We start from the raw sequence: 23,849 nt of genomic DNA, 5'->3' as shown, positions 1-23,849 counted from the left end.
AACGTGGAGGATACGCTTGTTGCAACAGCACTTTAGTTTTTAGCTCTTTCGTCTTTTTATCAGCACGGTCGTTTTCTTCTTTCTCTCTATTCTCATAATATTGTGCCGTAGCCAATATCTGAGCCGAAGTAGAAACGGCCCATGCACTTTCCGAATTCTTTAACTTATTGCTCAAATCGGGCAATAAATTCGAAACAAATTTATCCACGAACAATCTCTGACCACCCTCAGTACCCATATCCTGCCCACTATGGTCAATGAATGCTTCCTCGAACCTCGTAAAGAAGTCGGAAACACTCTCATCTTTCTTTTGCTTACAAGCTGACAATTTGTCCCAGTTTACCCTCATAGCTGGCATAAGAGTTTTCATTAATGTTATTATTCGTTGGGGAAGGGCAGTAATCAACTGGTCGGGTTTGGCACCACCAACTTGTCCGGCATCTGCCGCTACAATGGCAGCCCAATCACCGCCCAATTCATTCGGATGGTTTTCCTGCCGAATCTTAGCCCATACCGGTTGCGGTACGACATTGCCGAACAACATATCGATATCGGATAGATTCATTACCGTAGCGTCTACGAGCTGCGATAATTCTTTGTAATACCCAGTAGGATTTTTGCGTGGATCAGGCAAAGATTGCTTCACCTGTAACACTTCCGATCGTTTCCATGGGAGGTGTATCCACACTCTCTCGAAGTGCCCCACCGTCGTCGGAGGTTGAGCATTAGGATTAGGTGGTATCCAAACCGGCGGAACTTCACGCATAGGATATTGGCCAGACTCGTCTGGTTGTTTTTCAATATCTTCAACAAACAATGCATGAGGGATTGGAGCGGGACGAAGAGATAGCAACCGCTCAACAGCACGTCGAACGTTGGTATCCACTATCAGTCCATTTGCAAACTGAAGCTGAAGATCAGACAGGGCGGTCAGCACCTCGTCAGGCGCATCGGCCGCTATCCGATCATAGAGGTACTTACACATTTCGTTAAACACATATCTCTGGGTTGGTATATTGAATTGACAAAATGTTTCGAGGACAACACGGGGTGGACATCTAACAGGATTTACCATCCAACCCATCGCCATATTATATAGCGCAACGCGTTCTCTGTTTCCAGGAAGCTGACTACGTCTCTGAGGACCATCGGAACCAGCGGACCCAAGAACAGGTCCGAGCGAATAGAAGCTAGTCGCAAGAGGAGAATTGCGGCTACGAGTAGAGGGAGAAGAATAAGACACAGGACTAACAAGAGAAGGAGTAGAAACAGTAGCAACAACAGGAGTTAACAAAACAGGAGCAGTAGCAGTAGCGGGAGCAGGAGTATGTGGAAGCGGAGGAGCAGTAGGGATAGCAACAGGCAAAGGAGCAGGAACAGTCGGAAGAGCGGGTGCAGGTTGAGGAACAGGCGGAGGAGGAATAGGTACGGCAGGGACCACAGGAACTGCGGTACCCTGTACGTACGGAGGTGGCGACTTCATAAGATAAGACATTAAAGGATCCTCAACTGGCTCTTCCTTCTTTTCCGACTCCGTAGGCAAAACAGGATAACATTTATCTACGGTCATACGCTGCAGTCTGTCAAACACTTCCTTATCCTTAACCTCCTTATCTCGCTGAAATTGCTCTGCTTTCTTCACTATGGTAGCAACATTATCTCGCTGATCACGTTTAGTCTGTCTGATTTCTTTCTGTCGGGCTTCTTTGCGCCACAACCGAAAGGCATCAAACATGGCCGGCCTTGACTTTCGTTCGAACAATTTAATCTCTAGATTATCTAAGATCGGGGCCTCGAAGCTACCATGCGGTGGCCAACGAAGGTCGCCGTCCTTCTTTGTATATTTAATCCAGTAATCGTTAAAGGTAATTGGGCCTAGCCCGTGTTTACTGTGGAGCTCATACGTGGGAGTTCCAACGGGAGGTATCGGACACGAGTCCTCCAGTCGGGAATCCGTACCACAAGGTCTGAAACAACTAAACAAAGTACTGCGACCAGGCATCTTGCACACTAGCCGAGTTTCACAAACTTCAAGGGTTACCGGATTTACCAAGTCCCAGCAAAGAACAAAACCCTCGGTCTTTGGCGGCTGCAGTCGTCAAACAACACAACAAAGTACGCTAGCAAAGTGTCACCGACAAAAACACTCACACAGCGTTTCACAACACAAAAACACTCGCTAAAGTGTCAACAACCAAGGACTATGGGAGCGACCCACAAATACTTAACTCAAAGATCGATGGCGTCACCAGGAAGGCCCGTCAACCGTCTCGCTATACCAAGGTCTACGCCAGGCGCCAAAACAGGTCTACAGTCAGGGCAGCAGTCCGTCGCAGCCGTCCGGAGGCGGGAATCTTCGCGGGAAAAGTCTTCGGGCCACTTATTTCGACAACAGGATCGATGATGCGGAGTGCACCTTCCCTCGGAGATTTCACACGAAGTTCCTCACGATCGTCGGGCTTGGACCGGTACCACTGATGCAGCCCCACGTTGGGCGCCAACTGAAGGACTGGGTTCTTTAAGACCCAGCGGTGCCAGGGCACAACACCTGAAACCTTCGTGGGTAACCTGCTCCGGCGTACGAATCACAGAGACACGGGACACTTACTTCGGCGTCAAAGATTCAAGGTTTATTTGCTGCAGGGAACACAGAAGTCACGACAAGTACACCACGTGCAACTTGGGGAGACTGCTTCAAATTGGTTCTGTGGATCGTTCCTTTTATACAGTTTTTACCCATAGAGTTACATTGAACACAAAAGTTTACAACCCGGTTCCCACCATCATCCCCCAGAGGGGTCGCTTTGGTCACTTTGAAACACATGAGGTCCGGAACATAAGTGTGGAAACATTTGGCGGTTCCCAACTGTAAAAACCCATCTTCCCACCATTAGCAAATTCCAATCAGCAGTAAAATAGATCGAAATAGGAACAAGGACAGGTGCAGAGGAAGACGGAGACAGTGGGGAGATCGGAAAGGGTGTAAAAGGGGAGGTATCGGGAAACACGAGATACAGGCATCAAAGGGACATGCCTAATGAGATGCACGGCTGAGACAAATAAGTCCGTGCGGCAAGATGAGCCTCGAGCGGCACCATCTGCCTTACAGCAGCATCCCCCTCGTCATAAAGACACTTACAAAGAACATGTGTCTTCCGCAAATATCTTGGGAGTCCCAGGGTCGCGAAGCGGACGACGTCCGTTCGCTGGCTACTTGAGGGCAAGAGACAAAATGGATGCCGTATCTAAGATGGAACCCGTGGGTACAGATGAAAAACCCACATAACAAACGAACGGTGTAAGTTAGCACAGCGAAACTGCGCACACTTACTAAACTCGTCATTTGCGGTTCATAGATACCAGACTCGACCATATTCGTGCGAGTCGAAAACACCACTTACGATTGTCACGGAACCTCAGGTGTGTTAATTGAGTGTTTTTGCTTGAAGTGAGGCAATATATCCAATGGGCTGCAATCCAAGGTTTTCAGGAAGTTTTAGATCTTTCTGATCTTAGAACTCCTTCTGTTTGCTTTCTATCACTATTAATATTGTAGCAGGGTTCAAAAGATCATATCTAATGTCCTTTTTCTTGATTGATTGGCATGAGGCCAGAGATGTCCTGCAAAGTATACTGAAACAGATACATATACATACCATGTTTCTTTACTGTTTGAAGAATTAAGAGTGCATGCTGGTGTCAGGGAAGGCATGTGATGATTGATGGGGAGAGTCTATTATCTCTAATTTATGCACATAGTCAACATGCTCACTAGAATTACAATGGATTGTCTGAATTCTACTTCCAATATTTTAGGTAGAAAGGTCAAGAGTAAGCTCAAAGAATTGTCACCTTTTTCAGCCTCTAGGACACCATATAGCTGTACATTATACCTCCTATTCCTGTAGTCTAGTTCCATGACCACCTTCCTATGATTCCAAACTTAATTTCCCCAGTCTGGGGCTTCCATCCCATATACCTCTAAGTTATCAAATCTTCTTTCTTGTGCCACAAGCATTGTCATCTTGGAGTGCATATAATTGAGTTCTTTCATCACCTGTGTTGTTGATGACTCCAATGCTCTAATCATGGGCATAATATTTTTAGCTCTCTCGTGAGCGTATCTAATGTTATCGAGCCCATATGTGAGACTTAGAGTAACTGAATATTGATTTATTGCTGTCTGATAATGCTTCTAAAAAAAAGAAGTTGTATTGAAGCCTTGTTTCCAGGCATCTGTATGTAATGTAAATGTATTGGCATTTATATAGCGCACTACTTACCCGTAGGGTCCCAAGGCGCTTCGACCACTGCGAAACCCTTCCTGGCTTCCCTGAGAGATGGTCCCTTAATGGGTATCTCCAGGGTGAGACCAGGCATCCCCGGCGGTCTGGTGGGGCCGTTAGTGAAGATGAGGCAAGCTAATGCCCAGAGTTGCCGAGTGTGATCGCTGATCAGAGTGGGCACCGAGGCGAGAGAATTATCGAGTCCGCTGACCCTGGTATGATAAGGCATATGATGGTGCTTTATTGTATACAGCAAAAAAGCTGTATGTACTTAATTAATTGAAGAAGGTGAGTCTTCCAATGATCGCAAAGTTAATTCTCATAAACCGCCACCAGACAGCATTCAGGGTTGACTTCTTTATTCCTTATTTCTTTTTCTCCTGTCTGTTGACTGTGAGCACGAAACTAGAATGGCTAATCCTTGCTAGTCTCATAACATCATCAGATTTGGCCTTCTTAATCTAAGATAGCAAAACCCAGTAGACACAGACCAGCCCTTGTTGTTGTTTTCTCCCAGGTACGTGAGGGTCAGCATTTTGTTCATTAATAATTATATCTCCCACAAGCTGTATGTCCCATTTTAGTCTAAATATACCACCTGGGGTGTTGGACTGGAGGCAGGGAGCTTATGGTGAGATGACTGACCATGTCATATGTTAATAGCAACACCAGCACCTCAACACCCAAGTCCAAGTTGACCTTCATATAATGTTAGGGTGGTATGTGAGTCACAAAGGTAAAGCAGTCCCATTGGCACAGCTTCCTGTTTGAAAATTAAGTTGAGAGGCTTCTGAGGGAGCAGGCAGGCAGTGGTCCCAGCATGCCGAAATGCTTTTAAAATTCAACACCTATTCTTTTAAGGAGCAGGGGCTGCATTAAAAAACAAATTGATATGTTGGGAATATGAATACAGTGGCAGAGGTCTGCTGTGCCACACGGGCCTCCATCCTTAAAGTTGCAGCCATTCTGATTTGTGAACTTCCCATTGTACATTGGGCCCATACCTAGAAATTTGATTTTATTTGGCTGTTGGCTTTTTGGGTCTAGAAGAAAAGGTAAAAAACAATTCAATTGGCGCTATGTATTAATAATTACACAAAAAAGTGTTAAAATCAAATTCTCACTGTCTACTTATCAAATTCTATTACTTTCAGGGTCCAGTGCAACCTGCCAACATTGGCTTCCAGTTTATATTAACCGTCAAGGTGAATTGTTGTATCTAAGAAACCACCCAGTCGGGCTGGGAGATGTTTTCTCTCCTCATGTGTATGATGGGTAGGGCAAGTGTGTCAGCTTCCAAGATACAGTCAAGAGATGTGGCATCATACAAAAGGATGTCAACAAAAGACTGCCCCAGGGGAAATTCTTGTATAACTCGGCCATGCAGGCTCTTAACCACCGGAAGTGTACGATGCTCCGTTTGTTGTTTCTGTGGCCAGAACCCGTTCTCCATCTTTCACACACCATTTATCAAAAGAGATGTGCACGATCAGATATTGTAGACCTAATGGGAAGTGAATGGGGCATCATCACAACCACTTCTCCAATTGCATAAATTCTAGCGGTAGTTATCATTAATGCACACAAAATCACAAATTGTTCAAAACTATTTAATTCATTAAAAAACATAAAAGGTGTCCGTGTTACAAGTGGTCACTTGCATCGCTCTGGATGCAGCCATTTCACCGACTGAACTTCTGTACTGAACCCAAGGGCCTTGGGTGAGTGGGTCTAGGTGAATGGCCCCCATGGTATTACAGGATGACAAGGCCAGTCTCCTGGCTTCCAGGATCACTTGATTTACAGTTTGGGGTGTTCCTTGATATTAGTATCCCCTCAAACGGAGCCAAAAATTGAAATTATTGTCGAGCTTTAGGGACAAAAGAGAAAATGTTATCTAGGCAACAGCTGGCACTGTCAGTGGGAGACCTTCGCCTTTACAGCTAATCTGCATTAATCTGATGAACATTCATGGGGAAAAAGGACTCTTTGTGATTACCGTACATTTACCATTACTACTACTACTAATAATAAAAATAATAATAATAAATGAAATAATATCATATAAGAAGAATCTAGAATGTCAAAAATATGCATTGCCCTGTCATACTAGGGGAATGCAGCATTTTATAAAGGATGTTAAGAAATTGTGAGCAGCTAAACTATGCCTCCCCAGACCTAATATTCTGACGGTGCCGGTGAGCACCTATTCCATGGGAGATTTTGTTTTTCACATCACATGGCCCTACACAGGAGAAGGTTTCAGAGCCTTCTCCCAAGTATAAGAGCGTTTCAGAGGACAAGATTGTCTCATTCAGAAGGTGTTTCTACGGTTGCATACTGTACTGCGCCAGTTTTGTTTCCATGTCCCTCTTTTGCCTTGAGAGACGCCCCAACCCTTCAGTTGTTCAGGCAGAAAGAGAGGAGGGCTCCTTGCCAATGTCTACTCTGAGATGTGATTCCATATTTGCACTAGTGCGTGAATCATGAAAAGCCTGCATTTAGGGAACTTCGAAGGAAGACAAATATATGTTGTGAGCTTTCAGGCGTGTACTTCAAAAATGTAAAATTCCACCCATTCTGTGAACCGAGATTATGATATAGCATTTTTAAACAGATGAATTTGAAACACCTAAATGCATTATAGTTGGATAAATTGCCTTGTAATTCCAGATCTTCAGGAGCTCCCTTTTGGTAAATTTCCTGGACTATTCCTGACATTATTTGTGAATCCATGAAAAGTTGGAAAAATGCTCCAAATTGAGGCACATTCCTACACAGGCAACTTTCCAACTTTCGAACCCATGGCTTTGGCTTTGTAAATCAGGAATCAATGTCAGCTAAGTAAAGAAACTGAAAATATACTAATCTTATAAAAACAGCCCCAGTGGACGAGTCTGAAATAGGTTTCACAAAAGCATGTCAAATTGCACCCAGAATCTGAGAATTACCTTTTCTTCCACAGAATGGCACCATCCAGTGTGAGACTGTGATCTGCCCAACACCAGACTGCCCACTGGATAATGTTCCTGCCTACGTGGATGGCAAGTTCTGCAATGAATGGCAGTTTGGGCTGGACTGTACCCATGAGGCGCAGGGTCAAAGCTGATTTGCATATGGCCATGTCTAAACTGGGGTGGTGTGGAGTGCAAAAAAACGATGGATTTAGGCCCAGATCTCTGTACTGGGGTGAATGTATGACATTGTTCTGCATTCTGTCCATCAACTGTTATTTTTGCATTTGTCACCCCGAGTGGGATGGGTATGCTCAGATGTGAGTCCAATGCTCTCCACACCACTGGAGTCAAGCTATCCTGGCTGAAGACGGCTGATAGCCAGAAAGAGTTCCTAGGATGCTTGATTCCGGTCCAGGAAAGACATGGCTTGGCAGTTTGGGCTAGACTGTACCCATGAGGCACAGGGTCAAGGCTATTTTGCATATGACCATGTCTGAACTGGGGTGGTGTGGAGTGCAAGAAAATAATGGATTTAGGCCCAGATCTATGTACTGGGGTGAATGTATGACATTGTTCTGCATTCTGTCAGTCAACTGTTATTTTTGCGATATAGCATTTTTAAATAGATGAATTTGAACACCTAAATGCATTATAGTTGGACAAATTGCCTTGTAATTCCAGATCTTCAGGAGCTCCCGTTTGGTAAATTTCCTGAACTATTCCTGACATTATTTGTGAATCCATGAAAAATTGGAAAAATGCTCCAAATGGAGGCACATTCCTACAGAGGCAACTTTCCAACTTTTGAACCCATGCCTTTGGCTTTGTAAATCAGGAATCAATGTCAGCTAAGTAAAGAAACTGAAAATATACGAATCTTATAAAAACAGGCCCAGTGGACTAGTCTGAAATAGGTTTCACAAAAGCATGTCATATTGCACCCAGAATCTGAAAATTACCTTTTCTTCCACAGAATGGCACCATCCAGTGTGAGACTGTGATCTGCCCAACACCAGACTGCCCACTGGATAATGTTCCTGCCTACGTGGATGGCAAGTGCTGCAAAGAATGCCAACGTAAGTGAGATCATGCCTGACTGTTGTGTTTGCTGTAAAGAATTTGCACGTTGTTGAGTCTCGGCGACCAAAGTGAAGAGATTGCATTAGAATTTGATTCAGAGTCTGCAATATTGTGATCAGAGTCTAATTTGTGGTGTGCTCTCATTTACAAACTAGCATACCTGCCAGCTCACACAATGCCACTCGGTGATACAGGATATGTGCTCCCATCACACGATCACCCGGTGAGGAGCCGATATCTCACGGCAGGGAAAGCGAGGTGACAACCACCTTAACTAGTGGTTTTCCAGCTCGTTTTCTGAGGGCTTGAACTGCTGATATCCATATGGCCGGGATGCCTGTCAACCCCTCCCAACACAATCCCCAAGGATGGGAAGACGGACACAGTTCTTTGAGCTTTTGGAAGGCGGGAGGGAGTTACCCTCCCGGCCGTATTTATTAAAATATGAAACAAAATTAAAAACATTAAAATAACAGTTTCATATCATGTACAATTTTCATTTATACATTACGATGTTTATTGGCTAACCTTAACAAATCTCTAATACAAAGGTTCTCCTAGCCGAGTCTAAACATCCTGCAAATGCATACTCTCTAAATAAAATTGTACATCCTAACATTACGGGCCAACGGCAAGGTCGTAACCGGTGTCAGATCCCTAATACCAGAACTCCCCCCTCACTTGTGAGGGACGGGCGCACAGAGGACTGTACCTCTGTGCCAACTTCCAATTTCCCTTGTCTTAGCTGGGGCCCCTTTTTAACTCGACGCCATCTTAGTGGTCGTCCGAGGACTCATGTGAGGTGTCTAGAAGGTAGGGTAGACCCCCCTCCCACCCCACACTGCTTACCACATCCGCCGTCGCGGATGTCCTGGCCCCGGGAAATTCGTAGGAGGGGCACGTAGCCGCCTCCTCCCCTGGGAGGGGCCTATGACCGCCTTCCCTTTAGGCGACCCCATACTTAGAGGGTGCCGCCTCCCCGTGTGAGGGGCCAATGGCCGCCTCCCCCCGGGCGCTCCCATCCATAATGGGTGGCGCCCCCCCTCTAGGGATCTTGAAATTACTGCTCACCGATCATGACCTTACCGCCCGACCAAACTAAATACGACGTTTTGAACCTAATGAAGAGCGGAAAAGCGGTTAAACTGGACATTTGCAATATAAACTTTCATCTACACATGTAACACATCTTTAAACTAGACTGTGATACTCCGCTTAATTTGAGTGAGAAAACATGCTATGAAGCAAATCATTTTATTGCCTTAAAAACAATCCAAACTTTATTACACATAAAACCCTGGAAAAAAGAGATATTATCACCGTAAATCAACTTAATTGCAATACCAATCGTTGCCATAAGGGGCTGGTGGGTGGGTCAAAAATGGCTCCTTGTTCCGTCAAGGGCTCACGTGCAACGAGGAGGTGCAGCTTCCAAGCACAGGAACAAGAGGATGCTTCTTTGGATTGTTGCTCCTTTTATTCTTCTTCGGGAGGGCGTGTACCCTCCTCCGGTCTGCCTACAGGGCGTGGCCAACGGTGTAGGTGTCTAGGACAACCCCTCTTGGGCAGGAAAAAGGCGCGCCCCGGCTACGCTGCTTCGGGCATACCAGCCGAGACACGCCTCCCGCCCAAAATGGTTTCCCGGGGGGATCCGGGCCCCCTACCATACGTTCGGGGGGACCGAGTGGTCGCCCCTTTCCATATGGCGGGATGCCTGTCACCCCCTCCCAACACAATCCCCAAGGATGGGAAGACGGACACAGTTCTTTGAGCTTTTGGAAGGCGGGAGGGAGTTACCCTCCCGGCCGTATTTATTAAAATATGAAACAAAATTAAAAACATTAAAATAACAGTTTCATATCATGTACAATTTTCATTTATACATTACGATGTTTATTGGCTAACCTTAACAAATCTCTAATACAAAGGTTCTCCTAGCCGAGTCTAAACATCCTGCAAATGCATACTCTCTAAATAAAATTGTACATCCTAACATTACGGGCCAACGGCAAGGTCGTAACCGGTGTCAGATCCCTAATACCAGAACTCCCCCCTCACTTGTGAGGGGCGGGCGCACAGAGGACTGTACCTCTGTGCCAACTTCCAATTTCCCTTGTCTTAGCTGGGGCCCCTTTTTAACTCGACGCCATCTTAGTGGTCGTCCAAAGACTCGTGTGAGGTGTCTAGAAGGTAGCGTAGACCCCCCTCCCACCCCACACTGCTTACCACATCCGCCGTCGCGGATGTCCTGGCCCCGGGAAATTCGTAGGAGGGGCACGTAGCCGCCTCCTCCCCTGGGAGGGGCCTATGACCTCCTTCCCTTTAGGCGACCCCATACTTAGAGGGTGCCGCCTCCCCGTGTGAGGGGCCAATGGCCGCATCTCCCCGGGCGCTCCCATCCATAATGGGTGGCGCCCCCCCTCTAGGGATCTTAAAATTACTGCTCACCGATCATGACCTTACCGCCACAGGCCGGATAGTTGACCTGCTATCCGGACCCCCCACAAACTCCTACTAAAGGTCATGAATTCACAAACCCTTTAACCATGCTATGAAGTCTCCTATGAGTAAGACATTCCCCTCCCAGGACAAATGGACCCCATCTTCGAGATACATGTGGTCCCCCCGAATACATCCATGTGGAATACAATGCAACTGTCCTGAGCGAAACAACCTACTAAGTTTGTTATTGACTTTCTTTACTGAATGATTAAAAGCTGTCACAGAGAGGGCCCCCCGCCACACCTTCCTGGGAATCATGTGTGACCATGCTATCGTGCACCCAGGGACCCTTCTCGCCAACCAACTAACAGTGGATAGAATTTGCTCGAGTAGTACTCGTCGACCAATCGTTACCAAATCATTGCCTCCCAGGTGCACTATGAATACAGACGGCGGTGACCTTGTCCGCCCTAAGAGTCCCTCAATAAAACATTGAAATTGGTCAATACAGAGCCCGCCCCTTCCGTGGAAGGTCACCCTGTACCCGTATTCCCCAGCCACGTGAATCATGTCACCTGCTTTGAATACGTCCCCGGCACGCCTCACGTATGAGTGGCCAACGACCCACACCACTCTTCCCTCAGCCGGTGATCTTTGACCGCTGGTCGGGTCAACTGCACAGTCCGCCCCGCATAGCCTGCTCGCGAAACTGTAAACCAAACAGAAAACAAGAAGCGTGAGTGCATGACATTGGCTTCACAACATGTGCAACCGCACATACCTTTTATAACAGTTCGAGGACCAACGTCCCAATTGTTTCACCTTTTCAACACCCAGACCCCTGGCTGTAGCCTCTGTAGCAGCCCCTATCCGAAAGGAATGGGTCCCAAAATCGCTCGGGTCCAAGCCTGCTGCCGCGATTGCCATTGTTAGCACCCGCTGAAACTGAAACCTAGTCAGTGGGGGTGGCGTCGGTGTGTCTCAGCAAGCTTCCCCCCCATCATACCGCCCTTTGCGCTAAATATTCCTCAACGCATTTCACTGGGCTCATGGGGGACCCTCAAATGCGCTGGACAACAATACTGTCCCTGATAGCTCCCTGATCGGTTTTGGACCTGGCTATTGTGACTACCATTGAATCACCCTTGATCAGAAAGTGTTCTCGACACAGACCTCCCCCCGTATCCTGCTTATTCTTTGCCACCAGCTCGCTCACCCGCATCGCCCCATGGAATGCTAATGCGAAAGCGGCCCGGAACAGCACTGCCTCTGACTGGGATGAACATGTCGCAGGGAGTACGGACATTAACAGGGACAACCTTTCTAGCCCAATCGGGCGCCTCCCGTCCATTCGATGACCCTCGAGGCGTTGCCACCCACGCAGTGCCTTCTGTACCAGAAAGGACGATGTGGGGTCCTTGATGCCATGCGCCTGCGCCATGAATGCAATGGCGGCCCGGTGCCTATTGGCCGTTGCCGCTGATCGGCCTGCCTGGTGGAGTGACACTAGAAACTTCAGGACATACTCCTCCTGCCCCCAATGATCCCCTCTTGCTGGACCCAAAAATGACCAATAGGAACGAAACGCTCCTTCGTATGCCTTCCTTGTCCTGGGGGCTAGACTTGCTCCCACAAGGTCCTGTAATCCGGGGCACCGAGTAACCAGAGAGCTTCGGGAAATGGTGCCGCCACCAAGTCCGCGGAAGGTAGGTAACCCCTGAAGGCCTGCATGTGGGAACGAGAGAGTGCATCAGCCGCCTGGTTCAGTACACCCGGCACGTGTCTTGCCCTAAACTGGACGTTCAGTCTCATACACAGTAGTACAATTTCCTTCAGTAATCTCAATATCCACTTGCAGTGTGCTGCCTGATTATTTATACATTCGACCACGGTCATGTTGTCGGACCAAAACACCACTGTGCGATCACGAAACCCATCTGGCCATGCATTCAAGGCCACCAAAATGGGGAACAGCTCAAGAAACCCAATATTACCTGTGAGCCCACTGTCGTGCCACCACGTCGGCCATGTCTGTGCCGACCATTGATTACCGAAGATGGCGCCAAATCCCACACTCCCCGCCGAGTCGGTCCATAAACCCAGCTACTCCGAGGAAGCTGGTGGCTTGCTCCACACAACTCAACCGTTGAAGTCCGCCAGAAATGCCAACCATATGCGCATATCCTGGCGAACCTCTGCAGACAGTCTCGTGCGGTGGTGCCCTTCCTTGAGACCGACCATGGCTTGTGCAATAGAGCGGGAAAAGGGGCGAGCCATCGGTATCACTCTAAGGGCGAAGTTAAGCTGGTCCACTGCTTGCTGTAACTGAAAGAGAGTAACTTTCTCTTTGCTAATGCACAGTTCTAGAGAGGCCCTGAACTTCACCACTTTTTCCTTGGGCAGACGGAAGCATCCCTCCACAGAATCGAGCTCAATTCCAAGAAACTCGAGTGAAGTCGATGGCCCCACCGTTTTCCCTGGTGCCAATGGCACACCAAACTGCTTCATGAGCGTGCAAAATTCCCGTAAAGCCTGTGCACATTCCGTGTCACCGGCTGGCCCCAAGAACAAGAAATCGTCTAGGTAGTGCATAACCTGGGTATAGCCCGTGGCCCTGGTGAATGCCCATTGCAAAAAACAACTGAATTTCTCAAAATAAGCACAAGAGATAGAGCAACCCATTGGCATACATCTATCCATGTAATAGCGTCCTTGAAAAACAAAACCTAACAGACGCTGATCCTGTGGGTGTACCGGGAGCAACCGGAACCCTGACTCAATATCCGATTTAGCCATCAGCGCTCCAGGCCCCAGGCGATTTAACATGGCGACGGCTTCATCGAATGATGCGTACCGCACCGTACAGATTCCTGGATCAATCGCATCGTTTACCGAAAGGCCCCTAGGAGCCGACAAGTTATGAATTAACCTAAACTCACCTGGGTCCTTCTTGGAAACTACACCCAGTGGTGAACAAACAAAATTATTGACTGGCGGGTGCCTATATGGGCCAGCAACCCGGCCACGGGCAACCTCTTTTGCAATCTTACTCTCCACCACCGCCGTATGCTGTTGCACCGACAGTTGGTTTTTACACCGTGATTCCCCCCGAAAATCCCCCGCCGGGATGTGGAAACCATACGAGAAACCGTCTCGCAACACCCCAGCGGAGACATGATCAGGGTATTCGTTCAGCCAGGGGATCATTGCCATGATATCCACGGGGTAGGTAGCGGTGCCCCTTGGTCGACATTAGACCTGTTTGGCCCCTCCTCTACCCCCTGTATCACCATTCTTGGCTCTGCACGAACTCTCAGGGTGTGAAGAGTGCCCGCACCCCGCACACTCATGCCTGAACTTACATGTCCCTTGTGGCCTCGTGCACTTGCCTCTGTTAAAGCTCCAACAGACCCCCTTTTTACCCCCGTTCCCACTACTCCTTGGTTGGTGGTCACTATTGGTGCCCGCTCGAAAGGGCGCCGCTGAATAATGGCGGGAAGGCTCCGACCCATTCCCGCCAAGCGAAGACGACTTCGTCGTGCCCGGCAGGAGCTGCTTCTGCCAAGAGATGGAGTCGAAACAATCCCACGTCAGGGATGAGTCGTGCTCCTTGGCCTTACGAAACTTACTATCATACCCAACCATTGGTTTGCTTCATATGTCTCATAGAAATCCATTGTCTGGTAGCAAGCCAATTCAGTCAACACCTCGGGCCTACGTTCCCCCATGATCGCAGTGAACATTGCGAATGCCTTGGCCCAATTAGAGATCGTCTCATCCACCCTGAATCCCGCCATTTTTGCACGCCATACGCTCAGGTGCAACAAATCCTTCTGACTTTTAACATGCTCTACCTCATGGTGGTCAGTCAAGAGAGAAAACATATTCACATATTTATCAGCCCAAATCAATTCTTTTGTGGCCAGCGGGATATGTTGGACCACCCTTTCCCTTCTTGAGGGTAACGATCCCTCCCTTGCCATTGGCAATGGCTGCTTACCCGAATCGGTAGCTGGTCCTGCTGTTGTTCCAACGCCAGACGCCGGTCGTTCCGAGGGAACCCGAGGGGAAACAAGAGGGAGATTCGCCTTCGCAGCATCTCTCGATTGCCGCAACTGCTTCATTAGTAACCTGGCCTCTTCGGCCGTATCTCCTGGCGCCGTAGCACCCTCGGTATTTTTGCCGAGCCATGCGGCTAACTGGGCGGCCAACTCCGGAGGCATATCCCCCTTGTTAATGGGCGTAACTACAACAGGGATCGGTTGTCCCGCGTCCGGGATCGGAACCGGGGCCTCCACTGGACTAACCGTGCTTGCCGGGGGTGACTCGGGAACTGGGGCCTCCCCCCCTGCCGCCCTATTCCTGGCCCTTTTACCTCTCCCAGCGGGGACTACTCCCGGCAATGCTGGTCCGATGACTTTCTTCGGTCTGCCCGTATTGTTCATTGCCGCCATCTGTTTTTTCATGCTCGCCATATCCTTCATCAGCATACGAAGCATTTTATTTATTTATTTATTTCATGAAGCTTATAGAGCGCACAGCTACCTCCGACGGAGGTGTCCCGGCGCTAAGATTACAAGATTGTCCCCATGAAGAGAAACCAGGATCATATCTCACAGAGGGACTGGGAAAAAGCGAGAGTCTGACCGAACCAGGTCCTACCTCTTAGTGAATAACCAAGTCTTAAGTTTGCGGCGAAAGCATCTGTTCAGTTCCAGCCTTCTTTCCGACCTTCTTGCCAGGCATCGTTGTCGGATATTCGAACCTTGTTGCTCGACGAGGTCCTGGATCCAAAGGTTCAGAGTCGCTGAAAGAGAAGCACAAAAATTACAAGTTCTCAAAAATGGCTCCTTGTTCCGTCAAGGGCTCACGTGCAACGAGGAGGTGCAGCTTCCAAGCACAGGAACAAGAGGATGCTTCTTTGGATTGTTGCTCCTTTTATTCTTCTTCGGGAGGGCGTGTACCCTCCTCCGGTCTGCCTACAGGGCGTGGCCAACGGTGTAGGTGTCTAGGACAACCCCTCTTGGGCGGGAAAAAGGCGCGCCCCGGCTACGCCGCTTCGGGCATACCAGCCGAGACACGCCTCCCGCCCAAAATGGTTTCCCGGGGGGATCCGGGCCCCCTACCATACGTTCGGGGGGACCGAGTGGTCGCCCCTTTCCATTAAGGGGTGTGAAAACCCGAAGACATCGGCACCAGACGCAGCAAGCTTCTTTGGGAGGGAAGGCGGGGGCTTTGGGGCAGGGCGGGGTTCAAAAGTGCCTCTTAGGTACTTCTCGGCAGGGGGCCTGGCCCCTTCCAAGGCCCTGTTCCCTTTCTCACACGGTGAGGGTTTTGTTCAAGTTGGCAGGTATAAAATTACCCATTTTTTGTGATCATCATTCACACCCGAACTGCACTGTGTTCGCTACTTTACCTTGATTACTAAAAGATGAAATGAAACACTGACATTTGCATCTCTGGATACCCGTCACTCCTTGAATTGTGGTTTCTCTGATACTGAAAGGTCACTCCCAGCAGCGCTGGCTTGTCTTCCAGAGGTTATGAAAGAAGGAATTATGCCTCTGGAGGAGAAGCTGGTAGCAGTTACAGGGCACCCCTGGGCAGATTCCACACCCAGAGATCTGAAGGCAGCATGATTTATTTACACTCTCTCCCGTGGCCTTCATGGGGGAGTGATTGGATTTGATTTGCTTCCAGGTGGTTATAATTTATTCAGAATGGCCCAGCAGTCCGTATCTCTTTCTAAATATCATGCTGTCAATGTGCGCTGGGGGCATGAGGACAGGGCTTTGGCTCTGCTGTGTATTGCTAAGCACTTCCTATTAATTCTATCACTCACAGCCGGAGTTGGTTGGTAGAAACGAGTGTTGTCTTGCATTGTTCACAAAAGGTAGACACTGATGAACGGTCTAAACTGGAAGCAGTTTTTTCTTTGAATGACACTCGCTGTATTTTATTGAACTCCAAAACAACTTTTAAAGAGATCTCAACTTGTGTTTGTCCTATTCCAACATCTTTTCACATGCTCTCTGTCCATGTTTAAGCTATTCACAGACATGTCACAAAACAGTGGCCGTGTTCTTAATGTAGTATTTTTATGGAGTGTTGTTTTATGAATCCCTGCTTCCATGGCCAATGTGCTAATGTTCCTATGATTCTGATTGCGGTTCGATTCACGTTTAATTCGAATCTAGAGTTTGGTGGCAAGAGCTAAGCAGTGCAAACTGCCTATTTCCTTCAAGTCTCCTGATATGCAGGCTGTACATTTTGCCCAGGTTGACTTTCTCTGCTCTGTAAGCCAATTAGAGGGAATGCGTGATTTCTAATGGAAGAAAACTTAAGTCAGTACAAATGTTAAATACGCATTGGTGATGCAATAGGTCACACCATTAAACCTATTGGCTTTGTTTATTCTTTATTTGGCTTAGCTAGGTGTTGTGAATATGCGCACTCCATTGGCTGCCATCTTGGAATAGGTTTTCAAGCATTTCAAATATGGAGTTGCCAGCCAGAGTCCCAGAGTGCCTTGAGACCCTCACGCTCTACAAAAACCCTAATTGATTGATTGATTGAAATACATTACAAGATGGCTGCTGTGGATACATGTGCATCATGCTGGACATCTTTGAATGCATTTCTAATGTTTTAACAAATGACACCTTTAATGAAGGCTATCTTTGAATCCATTTGTCTTTTTTTGATAAATCCTGTACAAAGAAGGCAGCAGTGTATGTACGAGAAAACCATTCATTGGTGCTTGCTATACATAGTTCTGCAGTACACTTGCAGGTGGTTGAAATGTTTGGAAACATTTTATGATAGACACCCACTAATTACTTGGAGAGAGAAAAATTAAAACAAAAAACAAGGGTCAAGGGGTGTGTGGGGAAGAAAAGGAGGGAGACGGGTAGATGGGGAGTATGGAGAAAGAGAGTGAAAAATGTTCACCATCAGGCAATGAAAAGTAAGGTTAGACATCAGCAATGGAAAGATTCATCATCCAGTCTTAGCACTGCGAACCTGTAATGCTCCTGGGTGAGATAACACAAGAAAAGGGAGGAATGCAATCAAATCAGGAGCAGGTAAGCGAGAGAGACAAGCCCATTGTGGTATCTTCTACCACCGCGCCTCCGCCCCTGCATTGCAGCGCTGTGTATAATGGAACTGCTCGCGGTGACATCCTTTAGAATGTCATCACGACCAAGATTCGAAGGCGAGCGCTGAGGGTTAACGAGAGAGTCACCTGTTGTGACCGGGAGCTGTGGCTGAGGTTGTTGTGTTCTCTGCATTTTAAGGACCTTAATAAAGACTGTTACTACCCCTACATTGTCGTGGTTGTCCATCTTGGGGGTGACTTCTACACCCATCCAATCATGAGCAAAGGCCTGACCCAAAGCTCTCTCAAGTATATATAATATAACAGAAACAATAGCTAAAGCTGTCTGTGGCTAAGACCTGGATCCCATTTTGCCCCACTGTGGCGACATTTAAAGAACAAAAACGCACACGGACTAACTAGAGCAGGTTTTAATACTGCTATTTGTGTCTAATATTTTGGGCATTAAGGCCTACCAAGCAAAGAGAATTTCACATATTTGAAATGTATTTGTTTTGATCTGCCGAAAACTAAAAATCAAGCACCTCTCTTGTTCATCTGTAGGACAGCTCAATACAGTTTCTTATTAAGCCTAGGGAAGATTTTTTTCCAATCACTTTTTCAAAGATTATGTGTTTAGTGAAATAGTTGGTGTTTAACCTTAGATATTGCAGGGACTGATGCCTCACCCTCTTATTTGAAAGTATCCTTGTGACTCAATACTACAAAACCCTCTTTGGTTCAAACCACCTTAGAGGTGGCGTGCAGATCTTTACCACATGATCTACGCTGGATTTCCTGGCTTGGTGGGGATGCGGGGCGGTGGGTCACAAAGTCAAAGAATAGTGGATCAATGTAAAAAAGATGGAACCTAGATGTGGAAGAATGAGATTCCAGATAACTAGAGACAATGGGGCACAAGCCCCTATCGCCATCACATCGTCACTTTTAGTGACATTGTGATGGTGATAGGGGTTTCGCCTCATTCACAAGGCAGCGTTAAGCCACTTAACGTGGCATAATGCTGCCTTGTGAATAGGCCACCTTTTGCGCTGTGTTTAGCATGAAAGGGGCATGCAGTGGGTGTTGTGGTGGGCATTCCACCACAACAACCATTGATATTTACGCTGCCCCCTATTCACAAGGTCAGCGTAAATAGGAGCTAACGCCAAACTTAAAACCAGGAAAACCCTGGTCATAAGTTGGTGATACAAGGAGAAATGCTTTTAGAAATGCCATGCTTTGTTTATGTACAGGAAGGTGTTTTGTAACTTACATATGTGCTGCATGAAGCAGCACACATGTAAGTTACAAACTGGCATTTTAGGTTTGTTTATGTGCAGGAAGAGACACCTTCCTGTACATAAACCAACCTCCCTGCTTGCAGACATTCACTCTGGTGCACGGGTGCGTGCGTTGGTGCTAAATTGTGATGCATTAGCGCTAAGTTGTGAAACTTAGCGCCATCGCAGGGGGAAAAGCAAGGCTGCACCATATCCTTGTGAATATCGTGCAACCTTGCTTTTCCGAAGTGGTGGAGAAAGGAGTTAACCAAGAAGGCTAACGTCTCTCTCCACCATTTCCTTGTACATATCCCCCAGTGACTATTGGGAAAATTAAGAAAATCTAAAGATTCTAAACATTGATAATGCCTGCAAATAACAAAATGCATTTGGAGTGAGAACAGCAAATACACACCCCAATAGCCTCAATAAAGGGTTTGCGAGAGCCATGAACTGTCCCGTAGTCAGCATAATTAAGAGGTATGACACACTGCTATTTCAGTACATATTGCAGTCTGAATTCATGTATTTTTTTCCTGAAGATCTCTGTATTCTAAAGGCAGGGCTCCTGGAATTATGCTTCAGGGGAGGACTAAAATACGGGGCAGGGTTGAAAGGCAAATTATGCGCCCTAATGCGGCACATTTTGTGATATTTTTACTTCATTATTTTGCAATTTTTTACATATGTAACACTGTCGCAGAAAAGATTTCCTCTTAGTGTAGTGTAGAATTAGTACGAGTAAGTACCCAAATAATACAATAAACAATTGAAAGATGACCAGTCAACCTGGCAAGAACACGTGTTGCCATGTTTATACTAACTTTTGATCACGTTGAGGTAGAAACCATTTTTTTGTAAAATCTGCATATTTTGCAGCAGATTGGTGGATTATGTGTCAAATACGACAAATTGATAATTATGGGAGAAACGCCGCAGCATCATATAGTTCATGTGGCCCAGTCTATAAAACAAATTAAGATTTACATCTGCATGTGCAGATGGGTGCTATTCCCTGGGACTGTTTCCGGACATCCAGCGTGTTGTGGGGCTCACGGCAACCACGGCCGGCAGTGGGAGTACCAGCAGGGCGGTGATGTGGGGAGGGGGAGGGGGAGGGGCAGGGTGGGGGGTAATAATGTATGGATTACGGAGTTTTACAGGTAAGTAAAAATTTAAATAAATAAAACAAATTTCGCTGCGCGTACTGCATCGCATTTGGGGATGCAATGCACTCAACGAAATTCATTTTATTTATTTGAATGTTTACTTACCTGGGCAGCTCCGTAATCCATACATTACTACCCCCCACCCTGCCCCTCCCCCACCCCACGTCACCACCCTGCAGGTACTCCCACTGCCGGGTTATCTAGGTACTATGTTGGGCAGTCAGATTCCTGCTGAACTGTAGCTGAGTGATGTGGACACACGCCCCGTACAAAACTCCTTTCTTTCTGTACAGAATGTGCACGTACAAAAATACGACCATCTTTCACATTCACTGCTATCACACCATATTTATGTACTTACAGACACACACGCTCACACCCAATCTGGCCCAGGTACTGGTTCCTGAGAGATGGAAGCTTTTTCGAAACACTGTTCTTGCAGTCATGCAATTTTTCATTGGCAGGCAGAAGCTCGAATTTTACTTAAGCCTGCCCTGCGGAATAGTTTATGCATTATTTATATAGCCTGGCGTTCCCAGATGTGAATACCAGGCCAGCAGATTTCATTCATCCTTTTAGTGTTCCCACGTGTAACTCTCAGGAAGGCTTGTTTAATGCAATTGGAAGGGTTTGTGTCAGGTACAGGGTGCAAATTGTAACTCCTTGGCTGTCTACGGACCGGGACGCCATTTAAAGTCCTATATGAGGCAGATCTGATACCCAATGAGCGTGAGCCATGGGGGGATATTTATGTGTTAATGAGGGAGGCAGAATCTGTATTCATATTTACTGAACATCACTTCCTATTGTGCTTGGAATTTGAAAGCGCAGCTTTAAATCAAGATTGCTAACAAACATGAAACAGAACGATCAATAAGGTGCATTGTTTGCTCTTAGGTTCGAAAAGCAGGTAGTCGGGTCTCCGCGCATCATTGCAAATCTAGGGCATATTTTCCTGCTGTTCTTTCAAGCAAAATCATAGTTATTCATTAGCGTTTCTCAAAGACATTCATCTAGTTGCTATGGATTTTTAAAAAATCAATCCAAGGTTAGAGAAGTCAAAGATAATATCACCACTCCTACACAGCTAAAAGAAGGCGCATTGCAAAACATCAATCAAAACTCTTTCTACATAGCTTCACTTTTTGAGGCAATCCTAGACTGACTTTGTCTTTCTTTCAGAAAAAAAATAAAAGAAGAAACAATCTCCATTTACTGTAAAAAGAACAGAGAACCAATCAAAGAAAATATATCTCTCACAGCATGAGCGTGTGCCTGATGTTTGCTTTGTACGTGCAGCCATCACTGAAATAACAATCATTGGCAAAGTAAATCGGTTTGTTAATGCTAATGTGTCAACGCATTGAAAGTCAGGACCTGTTTTGTGTGTTAGTATATTAAAGCTCGACTTATTGGCAGGTATAATAAAAGAGAGCAAGGGAGAATGGAGCAGAAAGACAGAAAAAGAGCGAGAGAGAATGTAGAGGAGAGAGAGTGCATATGGTAGGGCGAGAGAGAAAGCAGAAGTGGGGGAGGTGCATCAGATTTGAAGAAGCAATCGGGGTTAGAAACCATTAGGACCGCCTCGTGACCATACACTAAATGCAATACCGTGAATTGAGAGAGCGGAGCAGGGGATGGTTTAGAGACTGGAGTTGGGATTCTAAAATATAGCAGGCACTCGGGGGTTGGCACAGATATATTTTTCTTTAATAAAGAAAAAGCACTTTAATACACACACAACTAAATACTACACACAAACTTTCAAATATTTGCAAAATGGCAGGTGTTACAACCAACTAGAACTGTACGTGGGATGCAGAAACACGTATCCTAACAAAAAGATCACAGTGGGCTAGTAACCCCACCAAACCCATGCTAGACCCTTTAATTCTGAGGCCCTTTGAACTGTTAGTAAACCTTCAACCCCTAATAGCTAAAGCCCCTTATCCATATTTGTGCCTGTGGCAACTCAAAACAAGCATTGGCATAGCCAATAGGTCTCGCCTTTGGGAGCTTTTAAGTGTTTAGCCATGCAACAGTTGATGTTGTTGCACCAAGGATATTGTGCTGGATAACCAAACACTTATAAGGTCCCAAAGGCGAGACCTATTGGCTATGCCAATGCTTGTTTAAAGATATCATTGAATCTCAGGGCTTTACCTCACCATGTGCTCAGCTGCTGTCTAGCTTGGTTTGCATGACTCAAATTCTACCTCATATTATATCATTCATTTTTTGGGGAGAGAAAAGCCATCAGAGACCGCTGGTAAAGTAGAAGAGCTTGACTCTCAGTGTAACATCTTAGGCAGGCCTCAGGTGCAGTGGAACAGAACGACCTAGATAAAGGATCCCTCATCAATGCAATAGTAGGTTGTTTCCTAAAACATATGGAGAGTAAGGAATTGCATCCGTAGATCTTGGACGGGGAATACTCCCGATCCCCTGGTCAAGAATTTTAAGGAACAAATGAAGGAGTATTACCCGATGAGAGATGAAGGCTTTCCAAACGTGGAAACAGTGTTCCTTGTAATAAACCCCTCACTCACCACCTAGTGGTGACTTGCTTCATCATCGGGGCCCACCCAAGTGGCCTAGCGTCACTTGGGTGTGCTTCGACACCTGAGTTACAGTGGAGCAGGTCGTGAAGTGTGGATGCAAACAAAACAAGTGTGAGTGTTAAAAATTGTCCTGGTTTATGACTTTATAACACAATTTTATTAAAAAAGCAACTGGACAATGTTAAAATGTGGGTGAGATACTGGAAGGGAAGTTACGACCTACGTATCTCAATTATGTGTTGGTCAACATGTTTCAACCATTTGGGGTGATCCCCGATATTCATCGCGTTACAACATATTAGTTGGCTGTCGTGGAGAGAGGCTAATCACCTACGTCTACCGTCCACCGCATAGCCGAGTGGTGGACGGTAGACGTAGGTGATTAGCCTCTCTCCACGACAGCCAACTAATATGTTGTAACGCGTGAAGCACCTACCCCCTGCTCGTTGAAGCCAAACAAGAGAATCCCTCTAGATTTTTTCTGGTACCCTACATTCTTAGGAGTGTCTTCCCAGTGGAACATTCTTTCCTCTGGATGACTAAGGATTTAGGACAGGGTGCGTCTTTTAGGGGACCCACACCTCCCACTTCCTTCATTGGTCCTGATGAATACCGGGGATCACCCCAAATGGTTGAAACATGTTGACCAACACATAATTGAGATGCGTAGGTCGTCACGTTTGGAAAGCCTTCATCTCTCATCGGGTAATACTCCTTCATTTGTTCTTTAAAAAAAAAAATATATAGTAGGTTGTTTATCATAAACACAATTATAGGTTGTTTTGAACCAGCTCTCCTTCCTGGCATCTTTTGGAACGTGAAAACATGCTTTTATTAACCCTGTAAGCAGCAAGGTAGACCCCCCTTGCTACATCATGGAATGTGTTTAAGTAAAGACAAGAGAATCGCACCCAGGCGGCGGGTTCTAGTTGCCTATTGATTTACCCTTGGTTTTCTGGGCCCAAATAACCA

General features: G+C 46.6%; 1 protein-coding gene across 1 annotated transcript in view; it reads left to right on the top strand.

The window, feature by feature from the left end:
* The window catches only part of NELL2 (neural EGFL like 2), a 1,025,546-nt gene that overhangs the window by 384,873 nt on the left and 616,824 nt on the right, over window positions 1-23,849 (top strand). The window contains exon 9 of the mRNA XM_086919530.1: window positions 8,217-8,319. Coding sequence (XP_086775656.1) covers window positions 8,217-8,319 — 103 coding nt within the window. The remainder of the gene's footprint in view (window positions 1-8,216; window positions 8,320-23,849) is intronic.

Source organism: Lissotriton vulgaris, chromosome 1_1 (genome assembly GCF_964263255.1).
Source record: "Lissotriton vulgaris chromosome 1_1, aLisVul1.2, whole genome shotgun sequence".
NCBI classification, from domain to species: domain Eukaryota; kingdom Metazoa; phylum Chordata; class Amphibia; order Caudata; family Salamandridae; genus Lissotriton; species Lissotriton vulgaris.
This window is presented reverse-complemented; position numbering and strand designations above follow the sequence as displayed.